Below are 26,378 nucleotides of genomic sequence, written 5' to 3' on the forward strand. Positions count from 1 at the left end.
CAAAGCGAAGGAGGGATCGGAATGCGGCGAACCACAGGCGGGGCGGGGGTTCCTTTCCTCCAGAGCCCTCGAGTTGCTCCTCGTCACTGACACGGACGGATTCCCCAGTAGCTGCTTGCCCCGCACGTGGAGGCTTCTCGCCCACTTGCGACAGGGAACCTACCCGAAGTGTCTACGAAACACCATGGAGACTGCGTCCCTTGCATGCAGAGGGCGGGGAAACCCGGGCTGGAAGAAACCATTCCTGGGCGGCGGGGGGGGGGGGCGAAGCGCTCTGGCGGCGCAGCCTGGAAGAGCCGAGCGAAGGTGGAGAGCGCGCCCCCTCTCGGCGGCGGCGGCTGTGGTTCGGCCCAGGCCCCGCGTGGCGGCGGCGGCGGCCTCTTCCTTCCTCCTCGGCCCGGAGCAGCAGCAGCAGCTGGAGGACCCGGTCCGGCGCGGCCATGGCTCCCGTGCAGGCCTCCCGGCGGAAGGGGAGGCAGCAGCGGCACTGCAAGGACCGGGACCGGGACCCGGAGCAGCAGGTACCCCGGGGCAGGAGGGAGGGAGGGGCCCTGAAGGAGGCGCGGCGGGGGCTCCCCGGCTGGCTGCATGGAGCTGCCGGCAGAGGCAGCCACGAGGAGGCGGAGGGAGGCTGGGAGGACGGGCGCGGGTCCCGCCGCTCTCCGCCGCAGGGCAGCTCGGGCAGGCAGAAGCTCGGCGGGTGGCTGCTGGCGCTTCTCTCTCCCGCGCTGCCTGCAGGCTGCTGCCGGCCATTCGTCAGGTAGAGCGGTGCAGTGGTTGGAGTGCTGGACCGGGGAGACCGGAGTTCAAGTCCTCCTTCAGCCAGGAGACTTGCTGGGTGACTCTGGGCCAGTCACTTCTCTCTCGGCCTAACCTGCCTCACAGGGTTGTTGTGAGGAGAAACGATAGTCTGTTCTGGGCTCCTTGGAGGAAGAGCGGGACACGAAATGTAAAAAATAGTCAATAGAGCTGTGCAGTAAAGCCGGCCACCCGAGCTGCAGCTGGGAAGCAGAGGCAGCTGCGCTTCCTCGGTTGGGTGCTGCCCCCCCGCCCCCCCCCCCACTCCTCAGGATGGCTCTTCCCCAGCAGCAGCCACCCCGCCTGGCCTGGCAGGTCTCCTTCAGGAGGGGCCCCGCAGGCAGCGTCTCTCCCTCCTCCTCGGCCCTCCTGCCCAGGGGTGGCCAAGCGGCGGTTCTCCCGCTGTGGCTGGACTACAACTCCCATCATCCCTAGCTGGAATGGTGGGAGTTAGGGTTGCCAACTGCCCCCCATGACGCAGGGTGTCCCTCGTTTCAGGGATGAAATGTCGGTCCCTAGAGGGACAGCATTTGCCCCTCATTTATTCAAGAGCATCTAATTCAGTTACATAGACGTCAGTGATACTCGGGATCTCGATGACCACGGTGCATACACCTTCCTGCCAGCCAGCCCCCCCCCCAATTGTGTCCCTCATTCTGGCCATGAAATGTGGGCAACCCTAGTGGGAGTTGGACTACGAGCCATGGGAGAGCGCTTGCTGGGCCACCAACTGCCCTGCCCTCCCAGCTCACTCTCTGACCCCAAAGGGGACAGGTTTGGGACTGAGATGAAAGTCGGAGCTCACAGGAGAGACTCCGCCAGCTTCCTATGCTGCAGTGCCCAGTCCACGCTCTAAGTAGGCTTCCGCCATCCCTGCAGTGTAGCCAAAATGCCAGCCCAGTGGGCCTGTTTGCCATCAATCCTTGTACACCGCTGCGGTCATCATGTTTGACCCCACCCGTGGCTCTGTATGGGAGCAAGTGCCAAAATTAGTCATTTTGACACTCAAAATCTCCGATGCTAAAGAGACCAGTGTCTGGCTCTCGTGTCCATGTGTAGCATTTGATTTCTGGTATCTGAATGTTGAACTAACTCTGATAAAGTGAGTTGAGTTTGAGGGCCGGGAGTTGCCGGTGTGAGATTTGTGATGGCCTTGTTTGCACATGCAAATCATTGCTTGACTTTTATTTATTTGATTTGATTTATTTGATTTTTATACTGCCCTTCCAAAATGGCTCACAATTAAAACAAAACCATAAAAATCAGTTAACAATTAAATCAAAAATTATAAAACAACAATTAGCAATTAAAACATCATAAAACAGCAATTAAGCAATCACAACAACAATCACACAACGGCTTTTGCGGTTCTGTGTGTGTGTTCATGTGCACTCAGATCCCTTTAAGGCCAAGGACTGAAAAGTACATTGTTTTGGATAAAGGCTCTGCATCTTAGAAGAGCTGGTTCCCTGAAGTGTTCACATCTGTCAAGATTCTGAACTCGTGCCCAGGGACAACGTGACCCATATGGTGCTCTTCCATATCTCTTTGCCTTGTTCAAAGGAATACGAGATGACCGTGTCGGCCTTCCCCGCGTCGGATTGCGCCTCGGATGTCGAGCCAGATCTCCGGGAAATGGTTCGGGCCCAGAACAAGAAGAAGAAGAAGTCAGGGGGATTCCAGTCCATGGGTGAGCAAGGGGTGTTTGGGGGGCTGGCCGATCTAGTACCTCCTGGGGGGGTCCTCCTGGGGTTTGCAGGCAGGCTGCGTTTTCAGGCATGCCTCCAAGTTTTCTCTGGCACCCCATTGTGTCAGGATGATACTAAGTTCTCCAGGACTTGATAAGGTTTTCTTTGGATGTGGGAGCCACACGATAGACGCTCGGCACAATTACTGGACTTAGGGGCAGGCAGTATGGAGGGGGAGACTGAGTGGGCTTCTCTTTATCCTCTTTGCAAGCAGGAACAGACAGAGCTGCCTGGGAGAAAGGGAGCTCTGATTCAGCCCCTCTGCCTCTGAATATCTGGGCGCCACGGCTCAGCTCCTAGGCTCCCTGGCGCCTGACCAGCCCTGTGCGGCTCACTCTCTGTCTAGAAGTCCAGACTTTTGTGGGGTGGGGGTCCTGTGCCGCCCCCGGGCCTCCCCGGGGTGGCCCTCACGGAACTGCCTTCTCTCCCAGGCCTGGGCTATCCTGTGTTCAAAGGGATCATGAAGAAAGGATACAAGATCCCCACCCCCATCCAGAGGAAGGTGAGCTCCTCAGACCGCCGCGGCTCTGCTTCGCCCCGTGACCGGGATGGGGACCACCGTGGCCTCTTCGTCGGTCAATGCGGCTCTTCGGCCAAAACATTTGCTTATTCAGTTAGAGACAGGTTTGGCCGCCCAAAACAGGCCCCCGATGAATCGGGCAGGGCAGGTTTGAGAATGTGTTGGTTTTGTTTTTTAAGTTGCCCTTAAAAAGCTGCAGGTGGGGAAGAGGCATCCTCTCTTGTGGGCCAGAGAAGGGGCAGGCCTCTTCTGAGACGGCGCCCACTGCAACAGATCCCTGCAATTGAGAGAACATGTTTTCATAAGCAAGTGCTTGCAGATTTAATCCATGGTGGGTTTTTTCTCTCAATCGAGTCACCGCCTGTAACAGGGATTCCCAGATGTATGTGTGTTTGTTTATTTGAAATATTTCTATATTGCTGTTGACTACAACAGGAGGTGTGGTTGACTACAACTCCCCTAATCCCCAGCCAAAGGCCCTTGCAGCTGGGAATGCTGGGAAATGTAGTCAACGACCTCTGGCAAGCACTGGAGACAGGCCCCCCCCCCACCCAAGACTGAGCCACATGCTTGCAAACGGGGCTCCCTGCCTGGCTGGCCTGGCCTCTGCTGACGCGGGGCTGGCTTCTTTTGCAGACGATCCCTGTGATTCTGGACGGCAAGGATGTGGTCGCCATGGCAAGGACAGGCAGTGGAAAGACGGCCTGTTTCCTCATCCCCATGTTCGAGAAGCTGAAGGCGCCCAGTGCCAAGACAGGCGCCCGGGCCCTCATCCTGTCCCCCACCCGGGAGCTGGCGCTGCAGACCCTCAAGTTCACCAAGGAGGTAGGCCAGAGATGCAGCAGGTCTGAGACCAAAGGGGCCCCAAAAGGCCTTTCGTGGCTTGCTCTCAGAGGCAGGCATGCTGGTCCTCGTGCCATGCCAGTAGAATCGCGGGGGATCCGCTGTTGGCATGTGGAACATACCGCCACAAGGCTTTGTGAGGAGTAAAGCAAGTGGCACGTAGTGATATAATAATACCTGATGTAGTCCTCTCAGCCTGAGATCTCCTGAGTGATAATGTTTTTTAACATTCATTCTCCTTTTAATTTCTAAAATTTATAGTTGTAGTTGTTGTTAAATTTTATATACCGCCTTTCATCAAAAACAATCCCAAGGCGGTTTATTTATTTATCATGGTTTTTGTGCCGCCTAATATGTACTTCTCTAGGCAGTGTACAAAATTTAAAATATTTAAAAGTCAACGCAGATTGAAATACACAGTAAAAGCAATAGGACAAAACAGTTATTAAAACAATTCACATCTCCTACGTCCGTACGTGGAGTTGGCTTAGAGTGATTCAGGCCGTTGACCCACCTAGCTCAGTCTTGTCTACCCTGACTGGCAGCATCGCCCCAGACTTCCAGGCAGGGGTCCTTTCCAGCCCTACCTGGAGACGTGGCTGGGGGTCGAATCTGGGACCTGCCCCAGAGTGACAGCCTCCTCCCTGGACGTGGCTCTGTGGAGGGGTCCGGTGCCTGCCTGTGGCTTTCTTTGCGTTGCCTCCGCTCTGCTTCCCGGGGAGGCGGGAGTTTGTCCCAGGCAGGTTCGAGAGCCTGCCGGAGGCCCCGCCACTCACGTCTCCTCTCTCTGCTCTTGCAGCTGGGCCGGTTCACTGGCTTGAAAACGGCCCTGATCCTGGGAGGAGACAAGTAAGTCCCGTGTTGGGGTCCCCTGGCCTGCCCCACCCTTGAGGGCTCACTGAAGTCACCGTCGCCCAAGAGCCCCACTGCATTTGGCCAGGGGTCCCCGTGGCCTGGGGTTCCCGGTTCGGATGGCGGCCAGCCCAGTGCCTCGGATAGCCCAGAAGCCGCGGGGGTGAGGCAGCAGCTCTCTGGGGGTCCTTGGAGGAAGGCCAGGGGTGCCAGCGACGTCTCGCTGACCCCGAACGTCCACTTTCTCCCCCAGGATGGAAGACCAGTTTGCAGCTCTGCACGAAAACCCGGACATGTGAGTCTGAGCTCTAATCCCGCCCCGAGGCTGCTGGGCCTGCTGGTCGGTCTGTGGGCAGCATCTCCCCTCCCTCTGGCCACTCCAGCCCTGCCCTGCCCTGCCCTCCCCGTGCCAGGCCTCCTGTCCCGCTTGCCCAGGAGCGAGGCCAGTGGGAGGCAGCAGGCTGAGCCTTAGGAACACCGGAAGCCGCCATATCCGGAGCCAGACCCTCATCTAGTCCATCCAGCTCAGGATTGTCTACCCAGACTGGCAGCGGCTTCTCCCAGGTTGCAGGCAGGAGTCTCTCTCAGCCCTCTCTCGTTGGAGATGCTGCTGCCAGGGAGGGGACCGGGAACCTCAATGCTCTTCCCAGAGCGGCGGCTCCATCCCCTGCGGAGGGGAAGATCTTCCAGGGCTCTCTTGCCAAGTCTCCCCTTCAGGGCCTTGGCGCTCTGGCTGCCCCGCCTGGGCTCTGCCTCCATCCCTGGAGAGGGGCGCTCCCCGCTCCCACCAGCGTGGGCAGCTGCAGGCTCACCGCATCGCTCAGGGCTTTGCCTCTGCAGCCCAATGGATGGGCTTTGGGTCCTCCTCACCTCCCTGCTCCGGGTTCGGATTGCGCCCCAGGCAGACAGCTGTGGGGAAAGAGCCCGCTCACGGCCGCCCTCTCCCTCTGCTTCCCCCCAGAATCATCGCCACTCCGGGCCGCCTGGTGCACGTGGCCCTGGAGATGAAGCTGAAGCTGCAGAGCGTGGAGTACGTGGTGTTTGACGAGGCGGACAGGTCAGTGTGGCTGCTGGCCCTTTGGGAGGGCTTGGGCGCTGAGTGGGGACGCAGGGCTGAGCAGCTGTTCCGGGCCTCTGGCGCTGGTGCGGCCCAGGTGGATGCTGGGGAGAGGCGTGCTGGTGGGTCTTGAGTCCTGCTCGGGGGGGGTCCCCTTGCCTGTCCCCCCCTCCCTCTCTCCCCCCCCCTTTCTGTTTGCTGACCCCTTGGCCCGGCTTCCCTCCCGCCAGGCTCTTTGAAATGGGCTTTGCAGAGCAGCTGCAGGAGATCCTCGCGAGGCTGCCAGAGAACCGGCAGACGGTCCTCTTCTCGGCCACCCTGCCCAAACTCCTGGTGGAGTTCGCCCGAGCTGGTAAGGGGGGGGGCAATGCTCTTGCATTCTGCTCTCATGCACATGTGCGCACACACATGCACATGCTTTGCGGGGGAGCGGGCCACATTGTGCAGCCGCTGCAGCCGGTGGTGTTAAAACTGGGCCGGCCCTACCAGCACTTGGGGGAAGAGAAGAGCCCCAAGGGCGGGGGGGCCAGGCGTGGTGGGGGTGCTGGGGCCTCTTTCCTTCCACGCGGCATCTTGGGGCTCAACCAGGCCTCACGGCTGGGCAGGCGGCCCCTTTCTTCTCTCCCCGCCCCCCCGGAATGCCCCTGTGCTCCTCGGGGGAAGCCGGCTGTGTGCTGGGGCCCCTCTGCTTGCAGGGCCGGATTGCAGGCAGCTGCAGAAAGGTCTCGCCTGTCGCTTGGCGGGCAGCTTCGAGGCCTGCCCCTCTGCCTTTGGCTCTGCCCCGCCTGCGCTGAAGGGCCAGGCATGGGCGCCCAGGGCCCACCCGTTCCCTCCTCCTCCTCCTCAGGCCTGACGGAGCCGGTGCTGATTCGCCTGGATGTGGAGTCGAAGCTCAGTGAGCAGCTCAAGGTGGGAGAGCCTGGAGGGGTGGGGGGCGCAGGGGGGCGGGGAAGGGGTGGCGCGTGGCGCGTGGCAGGCCTCCCCTTGGGCTCTCCCGTCCGGGGCAGGGCTGGCTGCTCAGCTGGCTGGTGCAGGGCCGGGATGGGCTTCCAAAAGTACACCCTCTCCCAGTTTTTTCTTAAAACCAAGAAGTTCTGATCTGCCTGCTTTCCTCTTGCCAGGCTCTTAACTGATAATAATGACCACCTTCACAAGGAGCCGGCCTCCGCCTCAAATGTTCACCCACTGAGGGGGCTGGCAACATCCCAACTGCGCCCCTGAGGTGTCCCGAACTTGGTCCGGTCCAGTTAGGCGGTCCACGAGTGAGCCCGCTTGCGCCTCTGCGTGGACGGGTCGCCCATCTCGAATCGGGGTGGCTGACGCCATCACAGACTGCGCGGTTGAGGTGCCCCTCTGTGCCCAGCCCTTGCAAGTGGATGGGGCTCCCTCCCTCTCCTCCCCCCCCCCCGGGTGATCTCATGAGCTGGCTTTAAGGAAAAGGAAAGTCGGAAGTAGGCAGGAAGTGACCACACAGTGCCCAGCAAAAGCTGTTAAGAAGACAGGTCCACTTACGGGGTGGGGGGGGGCGTTGCAGAAGCCCCCAGCCGCCCGCCCTCTGCCTTGGCCCTGGTCACTTGAGGGAGCCGGAGGGATGGCACAGCGCCGGAGGTGACGACTTCCTTCCCTCCCTCTGCGTTGTCCTGCTTCTTGATCCCCGCAAGTGCTGCCCCCTTGTGGCGAGACCAAGAGACCGCTCTGGGGGAGGCAGCCTTGGGGGGCCTGGCGCCTTCCTCCCCCGCGGGGCCCCCACTGGCCTGGCCTGCGTGTGTCTCTTGAGAATGGCCGCAGGGCTGGGTCCTTCCTGGCTTGGCTTGGCTCTTGCGGCCAGCGTGAGTGAGTGAGTGTGTGTATGTCCGGGCAGGCCCCTGTGTGACCCACACGCGTCCTGCCCAGTGCCTGCCACTCACCCCACTCCTGCTCCTCCCCAGCTCTCCTTCTACCACGTGCGAGCGGATGACAAGCCGGCCGCCCTGCTGTACCTGCTGAGGACCGTGCTCCGGCCCCAGGACCAGACCATCGTCTTTGTGGCCACCAAGCACCACACGGAGTACCTGAAGGAGGTGTGGGAGGGCTGGGGGTGCAGGGGGTTGGGGGGGGACTGGGGGGGCTCCCCTCCCCCCCACAAAGCTCTCCTTTTCCCTCCCCAAAGTTTTTTGGCTCCTCCCCAGCCGGAAAGGAATCCTACGGGCCTGGGCAGAACCGCATTGGTCATCTGCACCCTCCGTTGCCAGTAGCTCTGTTTGGATGTTGGCGCTGCTCTTGGGTCCAGAGGCCGTGCCCTGGTGTGCCACTCACCCCCTTGGCCTGGCTGCTCACGGGCCTGGCCGGCTGGGTCTGCACAGGGAAACGCCGTGGCAGTGATAGCCGGCAGCCCCAGGCTGCTGGAGCGGTAGTCTAGCTACACCTGTGGGGTCCCAGGCTTGGCCCCCTTGGCTGAGACTTAGACTGACCCCCTTACTTGCTGCCAATGAGGCCTGGTGACCTAAACACTTTCCTTTTCAAAATGCCTTAAAATCTCATGATGTGAAGATGCATCATTCACCTAACTCGTTTGAATTCCGTGTTTAAAAAGTACTAGTTCTGGTAAGAAGTAATCTGCCTACTTCCCTTTTGCAAGGAAGAGAGCTGGTCTTGTGGTAGCCAGCAGGACTGGTCCCCTGAGCTAAGCAGGGTCCACCCTGGTTGCATATGAATGGGAGACTAGAAGTGAGAGCACTGGAAGATATTCCCCTTAGTAGGGGATGGAGCCGCTCTGGGAAGAGCATCAAGGTTCCAATTCCTTCCCTGGCAGCATCTCCAAGATAGGGCTGAGAGAGACTCCTGCCTGCAACCTTGGAGAAGCCGCTGCCAGTCTGTGAAGACAATACTGAGCAAGATGGACCAAGGTCTGACTCAGTCTATGGCAGCTTCTTAGGTTCCACTATAATCTTAATTGATCATTACCATCCTCACAAGTTAGCCCACTTCAGCCTTAAATGTCCGCCAGCTTGAATTGCGACATCATCATCACAAACGACACCTTTGAGCCGTGTGAAATATTCACACGGAATATTTGCAAGCAGACTAAAGCGGCAGAATCCAAAGTTTCTTATTTCCAGCCACGAGGGCTAGAAACTTGCTTACGCCGCTTCTTCAGAAACCGGGAGGCTCCCGGCTCAGTCCGGTGCTGGGGCCCTGGAGGCCTGAGGGACGTGGGCAGAGCTCAACCTGCTCCTGCTTGCTGATGGCCCCGGGGGGGGGGGGTGGGGGGGGCGCAGACTGACCCCGCTTTCTTTCCGTGCTGGTGCCTCGGCAGCTCCTGACGGCGCAGGGCCTGGACTGCACGCACGTCTACAGCTCCCTGGACCAGACGGCTCGCAAGATCAACGTGGGCAAGTTCATTCACGGGAAGTGCTCCGTGCTGATTGTCACGGACTTGGCTGCCCGCGGGATCGACATCCCCCTGCTAGACAACGTGATCAACTACAGCTTCCCGGCCAAGCCCAAGCTCTTCCTGCACCGCGTGGGTGAGTTCTTGAGGTCTGGCGCCTTGCGCAGCTCGGCCTGCGAAGCGGACTTCGGCTGGCGGCTGGTTCATCCTGCCCAGCGCGGTCTGCTCGCGCTCTCCGAGACTCTGCCCCGGTCCCAGGGCCGTTCGAGGAGCACTGCTTAGTTCCCGCCGGAGACTGCTGTTTGGGTGGCAAAGGGGGCTTGGCCCCCAGAGACGAGGGGACAGAGCAACTCCCTGGATCTGGGCCGTGGGCTGGCAGGCCAAATGGGGCAGGAAGGCGGGCCTCTGTGTGACTCCTGTAGCTTAGCTCTGTGGTGGCAGGTGCCAAAAGCCGAGGATGATGGGGGTTGTAGTCCATCCCTACCTGGGGGCCGGAAGCTGTGTAGCCCTGCTCTAAACAACCGTCCTCTGTAAGGTGCCCCATAAAGAGCCCCATGGGAATCTGGCGGCGTGGGTCCGTTCCTACCAGGCTGACTCTGGAAAAGCAGCCAGGCCGTCTGCAGCGCCTCCAGAGGCCCGGCTTGAGCGGGGGGGGGGGGGGGATAGCGGCTTCCTGTCTGATGCCACTGAACGCTGCCCCCTCCTCTTCCTTTCTCCTGCCTCGCAGGCAGAGTGGCCCGGGCCGGGAGGAGCGGCACGGCCTTCTCCCTGGTGGCCCCCGACGAGGCCCCCTACGTCTTTGACTTGCACCTGTTCCTGGGCCGCCCGCTGGTCCTGGCCAGCCCGCATGAGAAGCCTGCAGGTGAGTCGCTCGGCCTGCTCTGGCCTGGCCCTCGTCCAAGCCTCGAGGGTGCAGAACGCCCAAAGGACCTCCGGGTGGTCTGACCCCAGTCGAGAGCGTCATGTAGACATCGGCCATTCTCCCGCGAAATCTCTCTCCTCGCTTCCCTTCCCTGAGTTACCTAAAGCATGCTTCAGAGCCAGAGTTGTTGTTGCTGTTGCTGTTGTTTAGTTCAGTTTCTATACCGCCCTTCCAGAAATGGCTCAGGGCGGTTTACACAGAGAAATGATGAACAAATAAGATGGCTCCCCTGTCCCCAAAGGGCTCAGAGTCTAAAAAACAAACATAAGAGAGATACCAGCCGCAGCCACTGGAGGGACGCTGTGCCGGGGATGGAGAGGGCCAGTTGCTCTCCCCCTGCTCAACCAAGAGAATCACCACGTTGGGGATGATGGGAGTTGTAGCCCAGCAGCCGCTGGAGAGTCTCCGGCTGGCCCACCCCCGGCAGAATGATGGCGGAGCCTGTCGTTGCAGTGAAGCCTGCTGGGCTCCTGTCGGTCCTGCTTTCTGGGGCTAAGCAGCTGCTGGAGGGACAGGGCGGGATGCCTGTCCTTCAGTCGATACCCTGCAAGGTGGCGAGTAACGGGGACTTGAAAGGCACAACCGCAGCGCAGCAGAACTCGGTGGTGAAGCCGAGCCCCCGAGACGCAGTTGGCCCACACGGGCCCTCGATCGCGCCTGGCTCCCCTGTGCGTTGCGCTGCCCCTCGTCCCCGGAGGTCCCTGCCCTGCGTCTCGCTCCCTTGTCACGGCCTGTTCGGAGCACAAAGTTCAGCCTTCCTTGTGGGGGCTGGCGGTGGAGGCCGGGGGGCACATCCCCAGCAGCTCCCGCGGCCCAGACCTCCGTGGCCCGGCTGCTCGGAAGAGCCTCCCGCAGATTGAGCCACCCTCGGGCCAGCTGCGGAGTCCGTGCGCCGCCCACACGGGCCTCTGGCAGCCCCAGACTGGAGCCGGAGGCCGGCCGGAGCCCCTGCGGGCAGCGATGCCTCCGCGCTGCCCGCCGGCAGACCTCTCCGGCTCCCGCCTGCCCCCAGTGACCTTGCCCAGCCCCCTTCAGCAAAGGGCCCCGGGCCCCGCTCGGCCTTGCCGGGGTGGGCCTGTGGCTCTTCTCTCGGGGCCTGGCGCTGCTCCTGGCTCCGGCTGGCTGAGTCTTCCTCCCCTGGCCTGGGCTCGGATGCTGGGCGTCCTGGACTGCCCGCCCAGATGACTCCCTCCTCTCCTCTCCTCTCCTCCCCGTTTCAGACACAGACGGCGTCTTTGGCCGCGTCCCCCAGAGCGTCATCGACGACGAGGAGAGCCTGCTGCAGAGCAGCCACGAGCGCTCGCTGGAGCTGCGGGAGCTGCGCCGGGTGTCCGACAACGCCCAGAAGCAGTACCTGAAGTCGCGGCCGGGCCCCTCGCCAGAGTCCATCAAGAGGGCCAAAGAGATGGACTTCGGCCTCCTGGGCATCCACCCGCTCTTCAGTGAGTGCAGGGAGGTAGAACCTAGGCAGCTGCCGCCGACTGAGTCAGACCCGGGGTCCGTCTCGCTCAGTATTGCCCACCCAGACTGGCAGCGGCCACTCCAAGGTTACAGGCAGGAGTCTCTCTCAGCCGGGCAGGGTGGGGGGTTGGGAGGCTTTGGCTGGGCGGCCTCAACAGGAATCGGCTCAGAGCTCCATGTGAGGGTCAGGCTGTGCCTTCCTCTCTGGATGTTCTTGGCTTCTTGAAAGTTAAATAACCACTGGATTGGACCCCTGCAAATCAGGATTGTGGCAGGAATCTGCCCAGCTGGAGTCCTGATCATCTAGATGTGTGTTTGCATGCCCCCCCACCCCACCCCACCCCACCCCACCCCCGATGTGCATTACTTGCCAAGGGGAGTGAAGATGTTCCTTGCCACCAGTTGGAGCTTTTCCCCTTCTGAACTGGTGTGCCTGGTCAGGGGGTGGGGCAGTGGAAATCAGGACTGCGGGGAGTCTCTCTAAAGCCTCCCCCCCCTCCCCTACCACAGTCCCAGTTCGGGGGGCAGGGCGGGCATTTGATCTGGCAGCTGCTTGAACCACTTGAGAGCATCTGCTTAAAAGTACATAGGAAGCTGCCGTATTCTGAGTCAGACCACTGGTCTATCCAGCTCAGGACTGTCTTCACAGACTGGCAGCAGCTTCTCCCAGGTTGCAGGCAGGAATCTCTCTCAGCCCTTTCTTGGAGATGCTGCTGCCAGGGAGGGAACCTGGGACCTTCTGCATGCCCCATTCCCACCTAAGAGGGATATCTTGCAGTGCTCACACATGTCGTCTCCCACCCCGGTGCAAACCAGGGCAGACCCTGCTTAGCAGAGAGGGCAGTTCATGCTTGCTAGCACATGACGTGTCACCTGAGCCCAGGTCGGCACGTGCAGAGCCTCCCGAGGTGCTGCAACGGGCTGCGTCACTCCGGCATTGCATTTGCCCTTCTGTGGGGAAAAGCCAGTTGGGGTTAGACCCCTCTAGTTTCTAAACTGAAATGGCCCCCAGTGCCGATTTTGTGCAAATGGGTCGAGCAGGTGATCTGCTCCCCTGCGTCTCTGCATCAGCCACTGTTCCAGATGTGCCCCCTAATTTCAAGGCGCAGGTTCAGATCAGAGGCTCTGACGGAAATGCCCCAGTTGGCCCCCTTGGAAAGTGGGTGGTCCTTGAACGTGCGTCAAGGATGGTCTGACTGCCCTGCCTTGCTGCAGAGGTTGACTGTGTGTGGTATCCAAGCGACTCCAAATGTTCTGTTCGCTGTTCTGGTTTGGCCTCGAATGTGTTGTGGTCGCCAGGTCTTCAATGCAATATTAATTAATGTTTTAGTTATTTCATCACACTCCATACCTGTCCACACACCTCCGCGTCTCGGGTCCCTGCCTGCTCTGCCTCCTGGGAAGTCCTCAAAACTGGGTTTTAAAATGCCGTCAGCTGATGGTCGAGAAGTGGCGTCGAAATCAAACAAAAGCAATTCTGTTTTGCTCTGTGTCTCTCTCTCTTAAGGTTTGCGCTTTGAGGATGATGAGATGGAGCGCCTGAAATTTGTGGACAGCATCAAGACCTATCGCTCCAAAGCGGTCAGTGAACAAAAGAACCCGGCAAGCTGCTTTCCGCGGAGTCGGGCCCTCGGTGCCTCGAGCTCAGTATTGCCCGCACTGGCCGGCAGGGGCGGCTTCTTCAAGGATTCGGGCAGGAGTCTCTCCCAGGGAGGGAACCCGGCACCTTCTGCACGCTGCCTCTGGCCAAGCCCCCTTCCTCTTCTCGTTGCTCTCGTGCTGTGGGGCGGGGGTGTGGGGTGGCCCTCTCTGCCCCTGTGACCAAGCCCAGCTGTTTCTGTGCCTTTGGCAAGGGTGTGCCCCCCCCCAGGCCCCCTGCAGTGTCCTCCGCCTTGGACAAGGGCGAGAAAGGGGCCCCTCCCCAAGCAGGGTGGCTTCCCACCTCCTGAACTGGGGACGCAAGGAGGGAGGCCGCAGAGGGCCAAGAGGAGAGGAAGCCAGGCCCGCTCTAGGGGCCCGGTCGACCCCCTTGCTGGCCAGATGGCGGCGCCTGCTGCTGGAGGCTCGCCTGGGAGGCAGAGGCCCCCCGGCAGAGCCTCGTTCTGTCTCGCTTGCTGCGGCTGCAGAGGGCCGTTCTCCGGTGGGCCCAGCAGCGGCAGCAGAGAGCAGCCTTGCCCCCGGGAGCTGCTCTTCTCCTCTCTGCTTGGCCACCAAGGCTCCTTGGCGGAGGCTGGGCCTGGAGGGGAGCTTCCAGCACTGACTCCGCTGCGCTTCCGCCTGCCAGACCATCTTTGAAATCAATGCCACCAGCAAGACCCTGGCCAGTGACGTCATGCGGACCAAGCGCAGCCGCGACCGGCAGCTCATCGACCGGCACCAGCGGAAGCAGCAGGAAAGGCGCTGCGCAGCGGCAGAGAAGGCCCGGGCCCTGGCGCTGCCACCTGCCCCCCAGCAAGACTCTGCGGAGAGGGAGGAGGCCCTCCAGGTAAGGAGGTGGGCCACGGGGGGGGGGGGGGGTCCGGGCACGCCTCTTGGGGAAATGCTCCAAGGTAGCCCAGTTCTGCAGTCGGACAAAACTGGATTCGGCAGCCTGCAGAGACGATGCCGCTGAGCCAGATCGGCAGAGGGCGTCTGACTCCCCACCAGTTTGCTTCTGCCAGCTCGGGGGGGGGGGGGGCAGGGTCAAAGAACGATGCGGGAAACAGATCGCGCCCCCCCTCCCGCCCCCGGGATGGCTTGAAATCCTAGGCAGCAGCGTCTCTCCTGACCTCCCCTCCGTCTACAAGGACTAGAGATGCAGTTAAAAGCCAACACGTGCCATGTATGGAGGAAAGTAATTAGATGTAGCTGGACTGACTCAAAACCGTGCACGCAAAATATAAACCAAGACTCGGCCTGTTTTATTATGTGTCGAGAGTGTCAGAAGGAAGGAACTGCAAAGTTGTTCCACTGTGAGGAAACTGACAGGATTTCCACACTGGGCAGAAATGCACAGAGTTTTCACTTGGGAAAGGGCTGCTCAAAAAAGACGCTCAGCTGTGTCTCTGGGACAGTGACTCCGGATTTTGTCCACTTGGGGCTTTCTGGGGGGTTGTTGGTTTTTTAATGCTGTCATCCAGTTTTTTCTATCCCACTCCACCTCCCAGGAAAGAGGTAGTAGCAAGCATGGTCTGGTGGTAGCAAGCCTAACCTTAGCTAAGCAGGGTCTGCCCTGGTTGCATATGAGTGGGAGACCTGATGTGTGAGCACTATAAGCTATTCCCCTCAGGGGGTGATGGAGCTACTCTGGGAAGAGCATCCAGGTTCCCAGTTCCCTCCCTGGCAGCATCTCCAAGATAGGGCCGAAAGAGAGACTCCTGCCTGCAACCTTGGAGAAGCCGCTGCCAGTCTGGGTAGACAATACTGAGCTAGATGGACCAAGGTCTGACTCAGTAGATGGCAGCTCCCTCTGATCTTATGAATGGCCCTTCTGCACTTCTCCAGAATTTGGTCAATACAAGCCCTCACCAGCACCTTTATTTTCTTTCCGACACATCCCGTCACTACATCTAATGCGGAAACTCGGGGCGCAGACGTTGCCCCTCTTGTGCTGCGTCTGGAGGACTGCAGCCGCTGCCGCCTCCTCCGCGGACAGACAGACCTCCCAGGAGGGACCCTCTCGGCCGCCCAGGGAAGACCGTCCTGCCGAAGGGCCCTGTGGGTCTGGGCGGGCAGGCGGGCGGGCTTTCCTGCTGGGGGACGGTTGCTCACTTGCCTGACGCTTCTGCCCCAGGATGTCTTCTCCAGCGTGGTGGGAGGGAGACGGAAGCAGCCGTTGCCGGCGGCGGGAAGAGGCAGCGGGAAGAAGCGGACGCAGCCCACCCAGCGGGACGAGGAGTTCTACGTCCCTTACCGGCCCAAAGACTTCGACAGCGAGCGGGGGTAGGTGGGGGGCTCGGGCGGGGGCGGGGGGGCTCGGTCTCCTCAGGCGGAGCTGCTCCTGACCCCGGCGGGGGCCCCCTCGCTCTCTCGCTCTCTCTCTGCGTCGCCAGGCTGTGTGTCGGCGGGGAGGGCAGCGCCTTTGAGCAGCAGGCCTCGGGGGCCGTCCTGGACCTGCTGGGCGATGAGAACCAGAACCTGAACAAGAGCAAGAAGCTCCTGAAGTGGTGAGTGCCCGGGGGGGGCGGGGGGGCGACGAGGGTCTCCTCTGCAGCACTCCGCAAGGAGCCGGCCTCTAGCCGGCCTCTAGGACTCGGAGCCGTGGGCAGACCCCTCCGCCAGCAGGCCCCGGACTCCCAAAGGGTTGCGCCTCTCCCCCGCCCCGCCCCGCGGTTGCTCCAACCCTGCCGGCCTCTTGCCGCGCTGCAGGGACCGGAAGAGGAAGCGGTTTGTGGGCCAGACAGGCCAGGAGGACAAGAAGAAGATCCGGACGGAGAGCGGCGCCTACATCAACAGCTCCTACAAGAGCAACCTGTATCTTTCCAGCTGTGGAAGAAGCGGGGGGAGATCGGGCGGGGGGCAAGGAGGGCTTCCCGCTGGCAAGCTCTCCAGGGCCATGAAGAGGGGGTTCTTCGTAGCAGGAGCCTGTGGAACTCTGTGCTACTGGATGCTAGTGTCCCGTGAACATGGGTGGGGCCCTTAGTATGGGGGAGGGGAGGCTAGGACTCCCGTCCTCCAAGGCCCCCGGTTAGGTGAGGAATCGGCAAGCACTTAAGGCGAGCCAAGGCGGGTCCCCCCATCCCGGCCCCCCCAGTGGTCACGCTGAGGCTTCTGGCAAGCCCACAAGGAGGCCCCTTATGGGTGGCCCTCTTGCCCTGGGCATGCCAGCAGCATTTCTGAGCTGGGGCTTCCGTGTGGCTGCCCTCCACGGACCGCCATCCAAGCCCACGGGAGAGCCACTGAGGCCACTGGGGGCCCTCCCCACATCGCCCGCGGCTGCTCCTGCTTCCCCCTCTCCCCACCAGCAACGCCCGGCAGACGCGGCCTCGGGGAGGGGGGGATCCTCCAAGGGGCCCTGGCCCCGCCCGGTCTCCGCTGCCCCCGAGGCCGCCTGTTCTGCCTGCTCTTGGCCTGCCGTGGGGGGGCAGCGATGCCTTCAGTGGGGGGGGGTGAGCCTGTTGGGCTTCCTGAACGCGCTGCCCCAGCTATGAGAAGTGGCGGAAGAGGAACAAGATTGACGAGCAGGATTCCGACTCGGAGGCCGAAGGGGAGCGCCGAGCCGGGAAGAAGCCGAAAAGCAGAGGTGAGTGCGTGCTGCTGCTGCTGCCGCTGCCAGTGAGGGGCTCCATTGGGGTGCGCCCCCCCCCAACTGATCTCACACACCCAGGAAAAGCATTTGGGAAAACCCCTCCCTTTCTGGAGGCTGCTGGCAGAGGCTGCTGGCTCTCGGCGGGGCGGGGGGGCTTGTTCTCAGGGTGTTGCTGCCAGGGGTCTGGGGGGAGGGCCCAAGGGAGTGGCCTGCCACATGGCCCGGGAGGGGGGCAGCTGGAGCAGGAGCAGCGGCGGGGAGGGGGCCCTCCACCGCCGTCTCCTCTCCCCATGCTGTGCATGCGCATGGATGGCTGTGCATGCCTTCCGTATGACTTGTGACTGGGGGGGTTGTGGGGTGGGGGGGCGCATGAGGGGGAAAGGGACCCGGGAGAGGAGAGCGAATGAGGACAAGGAGAGACTAGGAGAGGAGCTCTCGCTGGACTGGGCTCCGGTCTCCTAAAAAAACCTATAGCGAATGCCACGTGCCCGGCCCTTTCCTCAGCAGCAGCAGCAGCACCAAGGCAGGGCAGACAGTGACCCCCCTGCAGGCCGAGCCCCCCCTGCAGGCCAAGCCCCCCTGCATCCGCTGCCCCTTTCCCACCGTGAGGGCTGGCGAGGGGGGATCCTCGAGCTCAGCTGCGCCAGAATTCGGCCCTGCCGCCGTCTCCGGGGGCTGGGCCAGGGGGGAGCCGGCCGCTCTGGTCACGCGGCTCTGCTTCCCCCCAGGTGGCCGCCCCGCCTCGTCCTCCCCCCGAGGGCCCCCCCCTCGCCCCCAGCAGGGCAGGGTCCGCTCCGAGCTGAAGTCCAAGCAGCAGATCCTGAAGCAGCGGAAGCTGGCGGCCAAGCAGCGCTTCCTGCAGGGCGGAGGCCTCAAGCGCCAGAAGGCCCAGAACCGCAGGCGCGTCCAGGAGCTGCGCCGCTCGGCTTTCGGGCGCGGGGCCGCCAAGAAGGGCAAGATGCGCAAGAGGATGTAGGGCGCGCACACACACCCCCCGTCCTTCCTGTATAAACTCTGCGTCTCGAGGAAAACATTAAACGGTGACACGTTTATTTCTTACTGCGGGGGAATCCGAAACGGCGCGTCTGTCTGGAAACCTCCAGCAGATGCCCGGCTCTTGGTAGCACAGGTGCTGGCCACTACGTGCTAGGCAGATGGAATCGTCCCAGGCAAAGCCGTTGGAGACTGTGAAGAGGGAGGTCCCTGGGTCAGAAGAGGGGTGTGGGGGCAGGCGCCTGGGGGCCACCGCCACTCCCTGGAGCCCAGAGAGTGGCTGCAGTCGGAGGCCCATGAGAAGTCCAATGCAGGAGGAGCTGGGAGCGAGTCTGGTCGGCGTTCGGCTGCTCAGGCAGAGAGGGGGTTAGAGCCGGGGGCTGTCATCGGAGCCCGTGGGCAAAACGCCAATTTATGCTAGGGGCTGCCTTCTCCAGACCACAGCTCTGGCTGCCAAGGGGGACTGAAATGCTTATGCTGAGGACAGGTCTCTGCCCTGATGAGCTTGCAGTCTGAAAGGCAAGAGAATGCCAAGTGATGAGACCACCTTGGGCTTCCTCTGCCTCCACAGAATTGCTGCCGCCCTGCTCCCTGACTCCGTTGGCCCACAAATGCCGCTCCTTCTGCCACCCTCGTGGAGCAGTGGCCGTTGCCTCCTGAGCTCCTCGCAAAAGTTGTGGGAGCAGCCGATGTGGACGGGGCTAGCCGGGCTCCAGCCGGGGGGCAGGCCGGGGGGCCGTCGTTGGCTCAGGCCGGGCAGGGGCGGGCAGCGTCTCCCGGCGGCGGAAGTCAGCCAGGATCTCGGCTAAGTCCTGCATGCAGAGCTGGACCTGGAGTTGGGAGAGGGTTCGGGTGAGGCCCCGGAGTGTGGGAGGAGCGGAAGGAACAGGGCCGAGGCGCCTGGCTGGAGCTAAGCAGGCCTGGGCCTGGTCAGTCCCTGGATGGGAGACTGCCTGAGACCCCCGGGGGGCCACGAAAGGCAGGCAGGCGTCTTGCCATGTGGTGCCCCCATCACGGATCCCTCCCTGCATCGCCACCTCCTCTGCCAACCAGGGAAGTCCCCTCAACGAGGCTTGGCTGCCTCCCTGCAACCTGACCTGGTGAGGGCACAAGCCCCCCCCCCACCCCACCCAGAGTGTGCAGGAGGAGAGGAGGCAGGGAAAGGGGCCCTTCCCGGAAAGGGGCAGGGGAGCAGCACCCTTGGCCAGGGAGTGCCCCGCTCTGTGGCTCCTCTCCTGGGGCTGCCTTGTGCGCAGAGGAGGAGGAGGGTCTTCAGCCCTTTGAATGCTCCCCTTTGAGAATGGATTGGGCCAAGGAGAGGAAGGTGCCCCTTTGCAACCCAGCCTGCAGCTGGTCTGTCCGGAAGGCAAGTGGGGCCCGGCCCCAGACATCGCTCCCACTGCCTCAGGGTTGCCCGCCCCGCCTCCCCCCCCCCACCGCCACTCACCGCATCCAGCTGGGCTTCCGTTTCCTCCAGCGGCACGTTGGCTGGCAGGGGCCTGTGCTTGGCCACCATCTGGTAGAGGTTCAGGGCGGCCAGCTTGATCTGGCCAAGCTCCAGCGTGTTCCTGGCTGCTGTGTTCTGGATGCCCGTCCAGCTGGAGTCCTGCCGGGGGGGGGGGCACGAGATGGAGGGCCAGGCAGAGCAACACTGCCCCACTTTACCGGATGGGGGCGGCGGCGGCCATGTTGCCCTTTGCATGGACCTGCAGGTGCTGTGTTGCACCCCCCCCCGTAACCCCCACCTGAGACGCAAGGCGCCTTTTGCCATCTGTGCTCTAAACCATGGGCATTGCCCCTTAGGGTGCCCACCGTGACTTCCACAGAATATAAGCCGTGAAGACTTTGCACCGTCTCATACTATGCTGGCTGCACAAGCCGGGCTCTGTGCAGCCACACTCTGCCTTGGTCTTTCAGCTCAACGCCGAGCTGGGGGAGGAGGCGTCCGGGCAGAAATTCAACAAGTGCAGCTTTCTCAAGCCTTGGATAGCTGCATTCCGGCCTGATGCAAGGGGCAGTGCTTCCCCCAAATGCCGACGACTAGGGTTAATGCTCAGCAGCCCCCTTGAACCCCAGCCTGCAAAAACGGGACCCACTTCTAAGGGACCTCATTCCTGTCTCTCTGGCTTGGCTAAGGCCGACCAGCCCTTGCCCTCGGGGGTCTCCAGAGCTGCTGCCAGCCCAGGCTCTGCACCCATGGAGGCGCTTCTGCAAGAACCAGCACATCCACAAGAAGGCTGCAACATTCATGCTGCCGCTGGGGTCTGGCTCATTTAACAGGTAGAGTGAAACATCGGAGTGTGGGGAAAGCCTTTGGTGGAATAGAAAGGTTCTTTACGGAAGGCGTCTGTTTGAATGTGCTCTGATCGGCGAAAGGGGTGGGACGTGGCCAGTTCTTGAACGTTTGCATGGGCAGTGAGAGGGCAGGGTTGTCCCTTTTCAGTCAGGCCCCGAAATTCTAGGGTCACCACCGGCCACAGGACAAACATCCAACCCGCTGCAGTCTCCAGCGGTGGGGCTCCCTCGGCCCCATGCGCTGCTGCATGGCCTCTCAGGGCCTCCCTCTGGGGGTGGCACATGATTCTGCACCCCAGCCGGGCCCTTGAGTCCCAGCTGGGGGGCGGCTGCAGTTCGGAGGGAGGCCAGGAGGTGGCGGCAGTGGGGGGCGAATCCGGCTGCCGTCCTTCCGGCCAAGGTCTTCGCCCTCAGAAGCCGCAGCCCAGGGCTGTTCACAAGCCTCTTTCTAGAGCCTTTGCAGGCCGGTGGGACAGACAGGAAAGAAAGGCATAAGTCTAAGAAGACTGTGATTGTCCAGGGTCCTGGCCGCTCCCCCCACTAGCCAAGCCAGAAGGCATTAGGCACAAAAGCCAGCGTTCCAGCATGAAGGAGGAGGGAGTGTGCCATCAGGGTCTGCCCCGTGGAGGCCTCCAGGCACTCCTGGCCCAGGCTCCGGCTGGCAGCTGCCTCCAGCTTCCACAGAGCTCCTCGGGGGGGGGGGCTCCCTCTCAGCCCCAGGGCCAGGCATGCCCCCCCCGCCCGGCCCCCTCTGGGCCAGAGAGAGAGCTACAGGGTGCTGCCCCCGCCACCTCCTCACCCCCTCCAGCACCCGGGCGTGGGCCTGCTCCAGCTGGGCCTGCAGTTCAGCCACCCGGTTGTTCTGCTCCAAGATCCGGTTGCTGCTCTGCTCCACAAACTGCTGGAGACGGGCTTGCTCCTCCTCCAGGGCTTCGCGGCCGGCAAGCTCCCTTTGGACCAAGGCGGCCTGGGTAGCCAGCAGGGTCTGGAACCGGCCAATCAGCTCTGGGATTTCCTGGAACTGGAGGGAGGGAGCCAGAGTCAACAACAGTGGGAGGGGCTGGGATGGTCCCCTTTGCTAAGCAGGGCCCACCCTGGTTTGCATTTGGATGGGAGACTCCATGGTTGAGCACTGCAAGATATTCCCATCTTAGGGGATGGGGCTGCTCTGGGAAGAGCAGAAGGTCCCAAGTGCCCTCCCTGGCAGCATCTCCAAGACAGGGCTGAGAGAGACTCCTGCCTGCAGCCTTGGAGAAGCCGCTGCCAGTCTGGGTAGACAATACTGAGCTAGATGGACCAAGGGTCTGACTCAGCATATGGCAGCTTCCTATGTTCCAGTGTGGCATCGTGGTTCAAGAGCTCAGCCTGGCCGGCTGCTGCTGCTCCTTCACCTGGCACTGGGGTCTCTTTTGCTTGGGCTCCCCCCCCCCGCTGCCTTGTCACCTGCTCCGTCTTTTCCAGAACCTTCTGCAGATATTGGGGGAAGACCTTATGGGCCTCCAGGCGCTGCTGCAGCTGCTCCTTGACCACGAGCAGCCGGGCCACTTCCTGCCGGAGCTGCTCGGCTTCGGCCCCCCTCTGGGCCACTTGCTGCTGCTCCTCACCTGCCTTCTTCAGCGCCCGCCTCCGCTTGGCGTCGTTCTCCTGGCAAAGAGGGGGGTTGTGGCCACGCCCATTTCACAGCCCAAACACACATGCAGCTCCCTGCAGGGAGATGATGGACTACCACTCCCATCATCCCCAGCTGCACCGGCCAGGACCTGCTGTGGCTGGGGATGATGGGAGCTGTAGTCCAGCCACACCTTTATAGCTCACTCTTCCTCCAAGGGGCCCAGAGCGGTGTACATGGCTATGATGTAGATCCTCACAACAACCCTGTGAGGTAGGCTAGGCTGAGAGAGACATGACTGGCCCGTCTCCCCTCCTTGCAAGTTAAGCATCCTCCTCCTACACACACACACACACACACACACACACACACACACACAATTTTTAACACATGGGTTCTTCAGGGCCCAAACTGAACTCACAAGAATGTAGGAATATCAAATTGGTCTATTTATGCAAACAGGCATGAGCAGAAACTTTCAACACACAACCCAACATATCCCCTCCCCACATATTTCTTTTCCCACTCCCTGCTCTGTCTCTAAAACACCCAGCACAGGTCAAAATCACATCCAGCCACCTGACGCAGTGCAGGCCAACAGCAACCACACCACCCAGGGCAGACTGAAGAGGATTTGGGAGCCCCCAGGGGGTGTGGACGGAGGCCCCGGACTTCGCCCCCCAAGTCCAGGGGTTAGAGCGCCTCTGCTCACAGATGTGTTCAGGGCTGTCCTTCGAGAGCCTGGGCGGGGCCTGGGGCAAATCAGCCACTGTGGGACCCCCTTCCAATTAATTCTAACGGGGGTTGAAAGAGTAGGGCCCGGGGCGGTCGCCCTATTTGCCCCGCCCTAAGGGCAGCCCTGAATGTATTACACTCATTTAATAAATTATGCATTCACATGTGTTAGCCTAGTTTCACTCTGGTTTTCAGGGCTTCACACTGGCAAACAACACACACACCCCCGCCACACACACTTCTAACCACCCTGCCCCGCCCCCGACCTTCAGAAACTTGTCAAACTTCAGGATGGCCTCCTTCAGCTGCTCCTCCTTGTGCTTTAGCTGCTGGCGACTTTGCTGCAGGGTTTCCATCTTCATCTGAAACTCCTGCCGGGGGGGGGAGGAACATCCATTGGGGGGCTGGGAGGAGAGGTGCATCACCCCCCCCCACACACACAGAGCCTTTGACAAAGGGGCAGGGGGAGGAAGACACGTTTCTTTTGCCTTTGTGGATGCCAACTTCCCTGCCTGCCACTGTGGCTATGCCTTTAGCATCCAGCACGAGAAGGTGATCATCATGCTTCTGTCTCATCAAGCTAAGGCTAAAGGCATAAGAGCAGGGAGGTTGTTTTTTTCTGGCCATAGGGCAACCTCCTAAGCACCATATCGCCAGGTGCACCATGCCTAGGCAGGCAAGTGCAGCTAACTGCTGAACGGTGAGGAGGGGGCCCATTGGGGGCAGGACAGCTCCTTCCCACCTCCCCCTCAGTGCATGGAGTTGGGGGGGGAGATGCAGCAGTAGCAGCCCTCCCTGGAATGGGGGGAGCAGTCATGTCAGAGGAGCTGCTGCTGCTAGACCCCACCACACCACACCCCAGGCAACAGGAGTGGGGGTTCATCCCAGAGACCCCTGGCACCTTCATTCTTGGGGAGAGGAAGCAGCTGCACCCCACGTGGGCCCTTGGCCAGTGCCTGACCCCAACAGCACCTTGATTCTCAAATGTGTATGATGACACACACACCCCCACCGCCACCCCACCCTGGGCAGCTCTGAGCAGAAGTGGCACCAGAGAGCAAATCCATCAGCTTTCCCGCAGACCAAGGGTCCTTCCAGACAGCAGCAGAATGCACCATGTGCAAGCTCTAAAGGAGAGCTTATTCACATGGGGGCGGGGGGGGGGGGCTTCCAGCTTCTTCCCCAGGGGGATTCCATGCACTGGTCAGACCCTCAGCAGGAACCTTGCACAATTTCCACAGCGCCACCTGCTGGCTGGCTCTTCCTTCCCAAGAATAGCCCACGCTTTCTCCCATTTGCCAGGAAAGTGGGAGCTCTTTCGTCCTGGAGCCTCTGAACAGAGTGTGAATTCACACTGGGAAGGAAGCCAGGAGCCTGGGGGAGTGTGTGGAGGGTGAGTCAGCTCCTCTCCTGGAGAACTTGCAGATGAGCTCTTCACAGTGGTGTGTTGGGGGAGTCCTGCATGCCCCGAGGGGAGGCGAGCAAGGAGGCAACCAGCCCTAGGTTGCCTCCTTGCCATCCGGGCAGAGGCCCAGGTGGTGCCTTGGCCAAGGCAGGAAGGAGATCATCTGACAAGGCAGGAAGAAGCACATTCTCAGGTGCTGCAGTGGGGGGGGGGGGAGCTCTGCTGCACGTCTGCTCAGCCCCACAGCCGCCGCCGCCGCCATTACCTCCTTCTGGGCCAGGAGGGCCTGCTCCACTTCAGCCAGCTCTCTCCGCTTCTCCAGCAGGCAGCAGGCAGCCGGCAAAAAGCTGCCCTCTCTTTCTGGGGCTTCCCTGGCACACAGAGAAACAGGCAGGCAGGCAGGGGTCACACTCCCACCGTGGGGCAAAGGCCTTTGCTCACCACCCCCAGCGTCCATGGCATGCAGCCGGCTGCAGGGCAATGAGGCACCCGGCAAAGTGTGGGGTGGGGGAGAGGGAGACGATCCCGGCCATTCGGGGACCAGCCCTTCCACAGTGGGACACTATTGGGCCACTGATGGGTGTTCACTCAGAAGCAAGCCTTCCTGAGCTCAGTGGGGAGGATGGATCGCACCTCCCTGGCCAGGATGCAGAGGCCCTCGGCCAAGGAAAGCTCAGGTGACTAGTTGGCCAGGATTTACTGCATTCTTCAGCCAGGGCTGTGACTCTGCTCAGGGGTCTGGCTTCCATGACAGCCCTGTTGACACACGACATCCAATGCCCCTATAATCCGTGTGCAGTGGACACTGGGTCATTCACACATGACCTGGAACATGTGTCCAGCTGCTGTCCACGTCCTGCCTGTCCCTTGCCTTGGAAAGGGCCCCTGCCCTAAAAGGAATGCAGGCCCAACCCTCACACAGCGACATGAGCCATTTTTGGAAGGGCGGTATAGAAACTGAATTATTATTAATAATAATAATGTCCAGACGCCTGTCAACCCGGACGGCATCATGTCTGAAGACGACGACGACTTGGGTGATCACAGCCTCGGAGCCATGACTTGGACCTGCCCTTGTGCCACCCCACAGATCGGACGCTGGTAGCCCTCCCAACACAAACGCCCTCCACATTTCCAGGTAGGAAGACTAGGAGGACTACGACTCTCCCAAGCCCTGGAGAGGAGAGCTGCCTGGGGCCAGCCAGAAGGCGGAACGGAGTGCAATGAGGCAGCTTCACAGCTTCTGCAGGAGTCCCCACAACTCAGGTCCCAGGTGCTGCCATCCTTGGCTGACAGCATCTCCGGGCAGGGAAACTGGAGAGCTGCTGCCAATCAGTGTAGGTAAGACTGTACTGAGCTCAGTGGCAGCTTGATAGATGCAGAGATTCCCGCCCCCCCCCCGCCCCCAGGCTTGCAACCGAAGGGTGCATCCAATGAACCCCCCCGGGACTGACTTCTGAGCAAACAAGTAAGCACTAGAGCAAGAAGCCTTTAAAACGCATTCAGGGGCCTCGTGCGAGGTCTAGGCCAACCCAATCCATTCCCAGTTTGCACTCGCCTGTGTGGTCCCTTTCTGCTCCTCCTAAGGAGCCGGGGGGGGCGCCCAAGGTTGCTCCTCTCCCTCCCTCCCGCCCCACCCGAGAGCCGCGCTGCCTGCAGGCCGGCCGTTCGTCGGGTAGGGCTGCGTGGTTCCGCGCAGCTCTACCTGACGAATGGCCAGCTTCTTCCCCCCGCCCCGCCCCGCCCCGCCACCTTACACCAACAGCAGTTTGTCCCGGAAAGCGGCGCGCACTCTCTCCTCCAGATCCTCAGCCATCTCCTTCTTCTTCTCCCCACTCCCTGGCAGCGCCGCGAGCAGCTCCCCTGCCTGAGCCCGGCCCCGACCGGCCCCCACCGCAGGCGGCAGCAGCAGCTGCCTGGGAAACCCTCGCGGAGCGCGCGCCCCGCCCCGCCCCGCCTGCCCGTTGCCCAGGAGACGGGCAGCACAACGTTCCACTGTTGCCATGGCCACGCGTCCTCCCGGCTGGGGGCGCGTCCGCCGGGTTGCGCTGCTGCTACCCGAGCAGGAAGAGGAGGAGGCGGCGGCGAGCGGGCTGGGGGGGCGGGTGCCGCTCCCCAGGTCCAGCGGCATCAAGCTCCCTTGACTGACAGCTTGCACTGCAGGCTCCTCGTTCCCCGGAGCCTGCCTGCCTGCCTCGCCCGGCCCCCGCCGCCCTGTTTGATCATCCTCACAACAACCCCGCTAGGTCGGCCACTCAGTGCCTGGGCCACGACTAACCCCAAAGGCAGACCCAGTGATGGAGGAGGAGGAGGAGGAGAAGAAGAAGGTCGCACACTTAGGGAGCCAGCCTGGAGCTGGCGGGGGTGGCTTGCTGGAAGCGGCTCCCCGCCCCCACCCAGGAGCCAAGGCCGCCCCCGTGCAGGCAGCCGCTGCTTGGAGACCCATCCGTGGGGTCCTACAGCAATTGGCCGCCTGCTCGCCAACAAAAGGGCCTCCCCCTCCTCGGAGCAGAAGGCAAGCGCAGGAACCCGTTGCTTGGAGA

General features: G+C 61.6%; 2 protein-coding genes across 2 annotated transcripts; one reads left to right on the plus strand and one right to left on the minus strand.

Moving 5' to 3' along the window:
• Window positions 1-440: 440 nt before the first annotated feature.
• On the plus strand, window positions 441-17,857 carry DDX54 (DEAD-box helicase 54). The gene is made up of 20 exons (XM_053280362.1): window positions 441-521; window positions 2,362-2,488; window positions 2,978-3,048; window positions 3,703-3,891; window positions 4,709-4,758; window positions 5,015-5,056; window positions 5,723-5,818; window positions 6,049-6,170; window positions 6,666-6,727; window positions 7,747-7,878; window positions 9,114-9,324; window positions 9,916-10,050; window positions 11,331-11,552; window positions 13,079-13,152; window positions 13,856-14,056; window positions 15,344-15,492; window positions 15,603-15,716; window positions 15,919-16,023; window positions 16,695-16,792; window positions 17,527-17,857. Exons 1-20 carry the CDS (start codon window positions 441-443, stop codon window positions 17,772-17,774), a joined length of 2,529 nt encoding a protein of 842 aa, XP_053136337.1. The 3' UTR covers window positions 17,775-17,857.
• CFAP73 (cilia and flagella associated protein 73) lies at window positions 17,828-25,781 on the minus strand. The gene is made up of 7 exons (XM_053280369.1): window positions 25,593-25,781; window positions 24,101-24,206; window positions 22,697-22,801; window positions 21,530-21,730; window positions 20,886-21,107; window positions 19,239-19,397; window positions 17,828-18,621 (listed from the first exon to the last, which is right to left on the minus strand). The coding sequence occupies exons 1-7, from the start codon at window positions 25,649-25,651 to the stop codon at window positions 18,493-18,495; spliced, it is 981 nt and encodes a 326-aa protein (XP_053136344.1). The 5' UTR covers window positions 25,652-25,781; the 3' UTR covers window positions 17,828-18,492.
• Window positions 25,782-26,378: the final 597 nt, after the last annotated feature.

The sequence above is a fragment of the Hemicordylus capensis genome, chromosome 15 (genome assembly GCF_027244095.1).
Source record: "Hemicordylus capensis ecotype Gifberg chromosome 15, rHemCap1.1.pri, whole genome shotgun sequence".
In the NCBI taxonomy this organism is placed as follows: domain Eukaryota; kingdom Metazoa; phylum Chordata; class Lepidosauria; order Squamata; family Cordylidae; genus Hemicordylus; species Hemicordylus capensis.

Excerpts from the sequence above, each read along its gene's own strand:
- CFAP73 (XM_053280369.1), bottom strand. The coding sequence starts at position 25,651 with ATGGCTGAGGATCTGGAGGAGAGAGTGCGCGCCGCTTTCCGGGACAAA. Across the intron at positions 22,802-24,100 it reads CCCTCCTGGCCCAGAAGGAG|GAGTTTCAGATGAAGATGGA; the intron begins GTAATGGCGGCG and ends CCCCCCCGGCAG. Across the intron at positions 21,731-22,696 it reads AGTTTGACAAGTTTCTGAAG|GAGAACGACGCCAAGCGGAG; the intron begins GTCGGGGGCGGG and ends CCTCTTTGCCAG.
- DDX54 (XM_053280362.1), top strand. The coding sequence starts at position 441 with ATGGCTCCCGTGCAGGCCTCCCGGCGGAAGGGGAGGCAGCAGCGGCAC. Across the intron at positions 5,819-6,048 it reads GTGTTTGACGAGGCGGACAG|GCTCTTTGAAATGGGCTTTG; the intron begins GTCAGTGTGGCT and ends CCCTCCCGCCAG. Across the intron at positions 14,057-15,343 it reads AGAGGGAGGAGGCCCTCCAG|GATGTCTTCTCCAGCGTGGT; the intron begins GTAAGGAGGTGG and ends CTTCTGCCCCAG.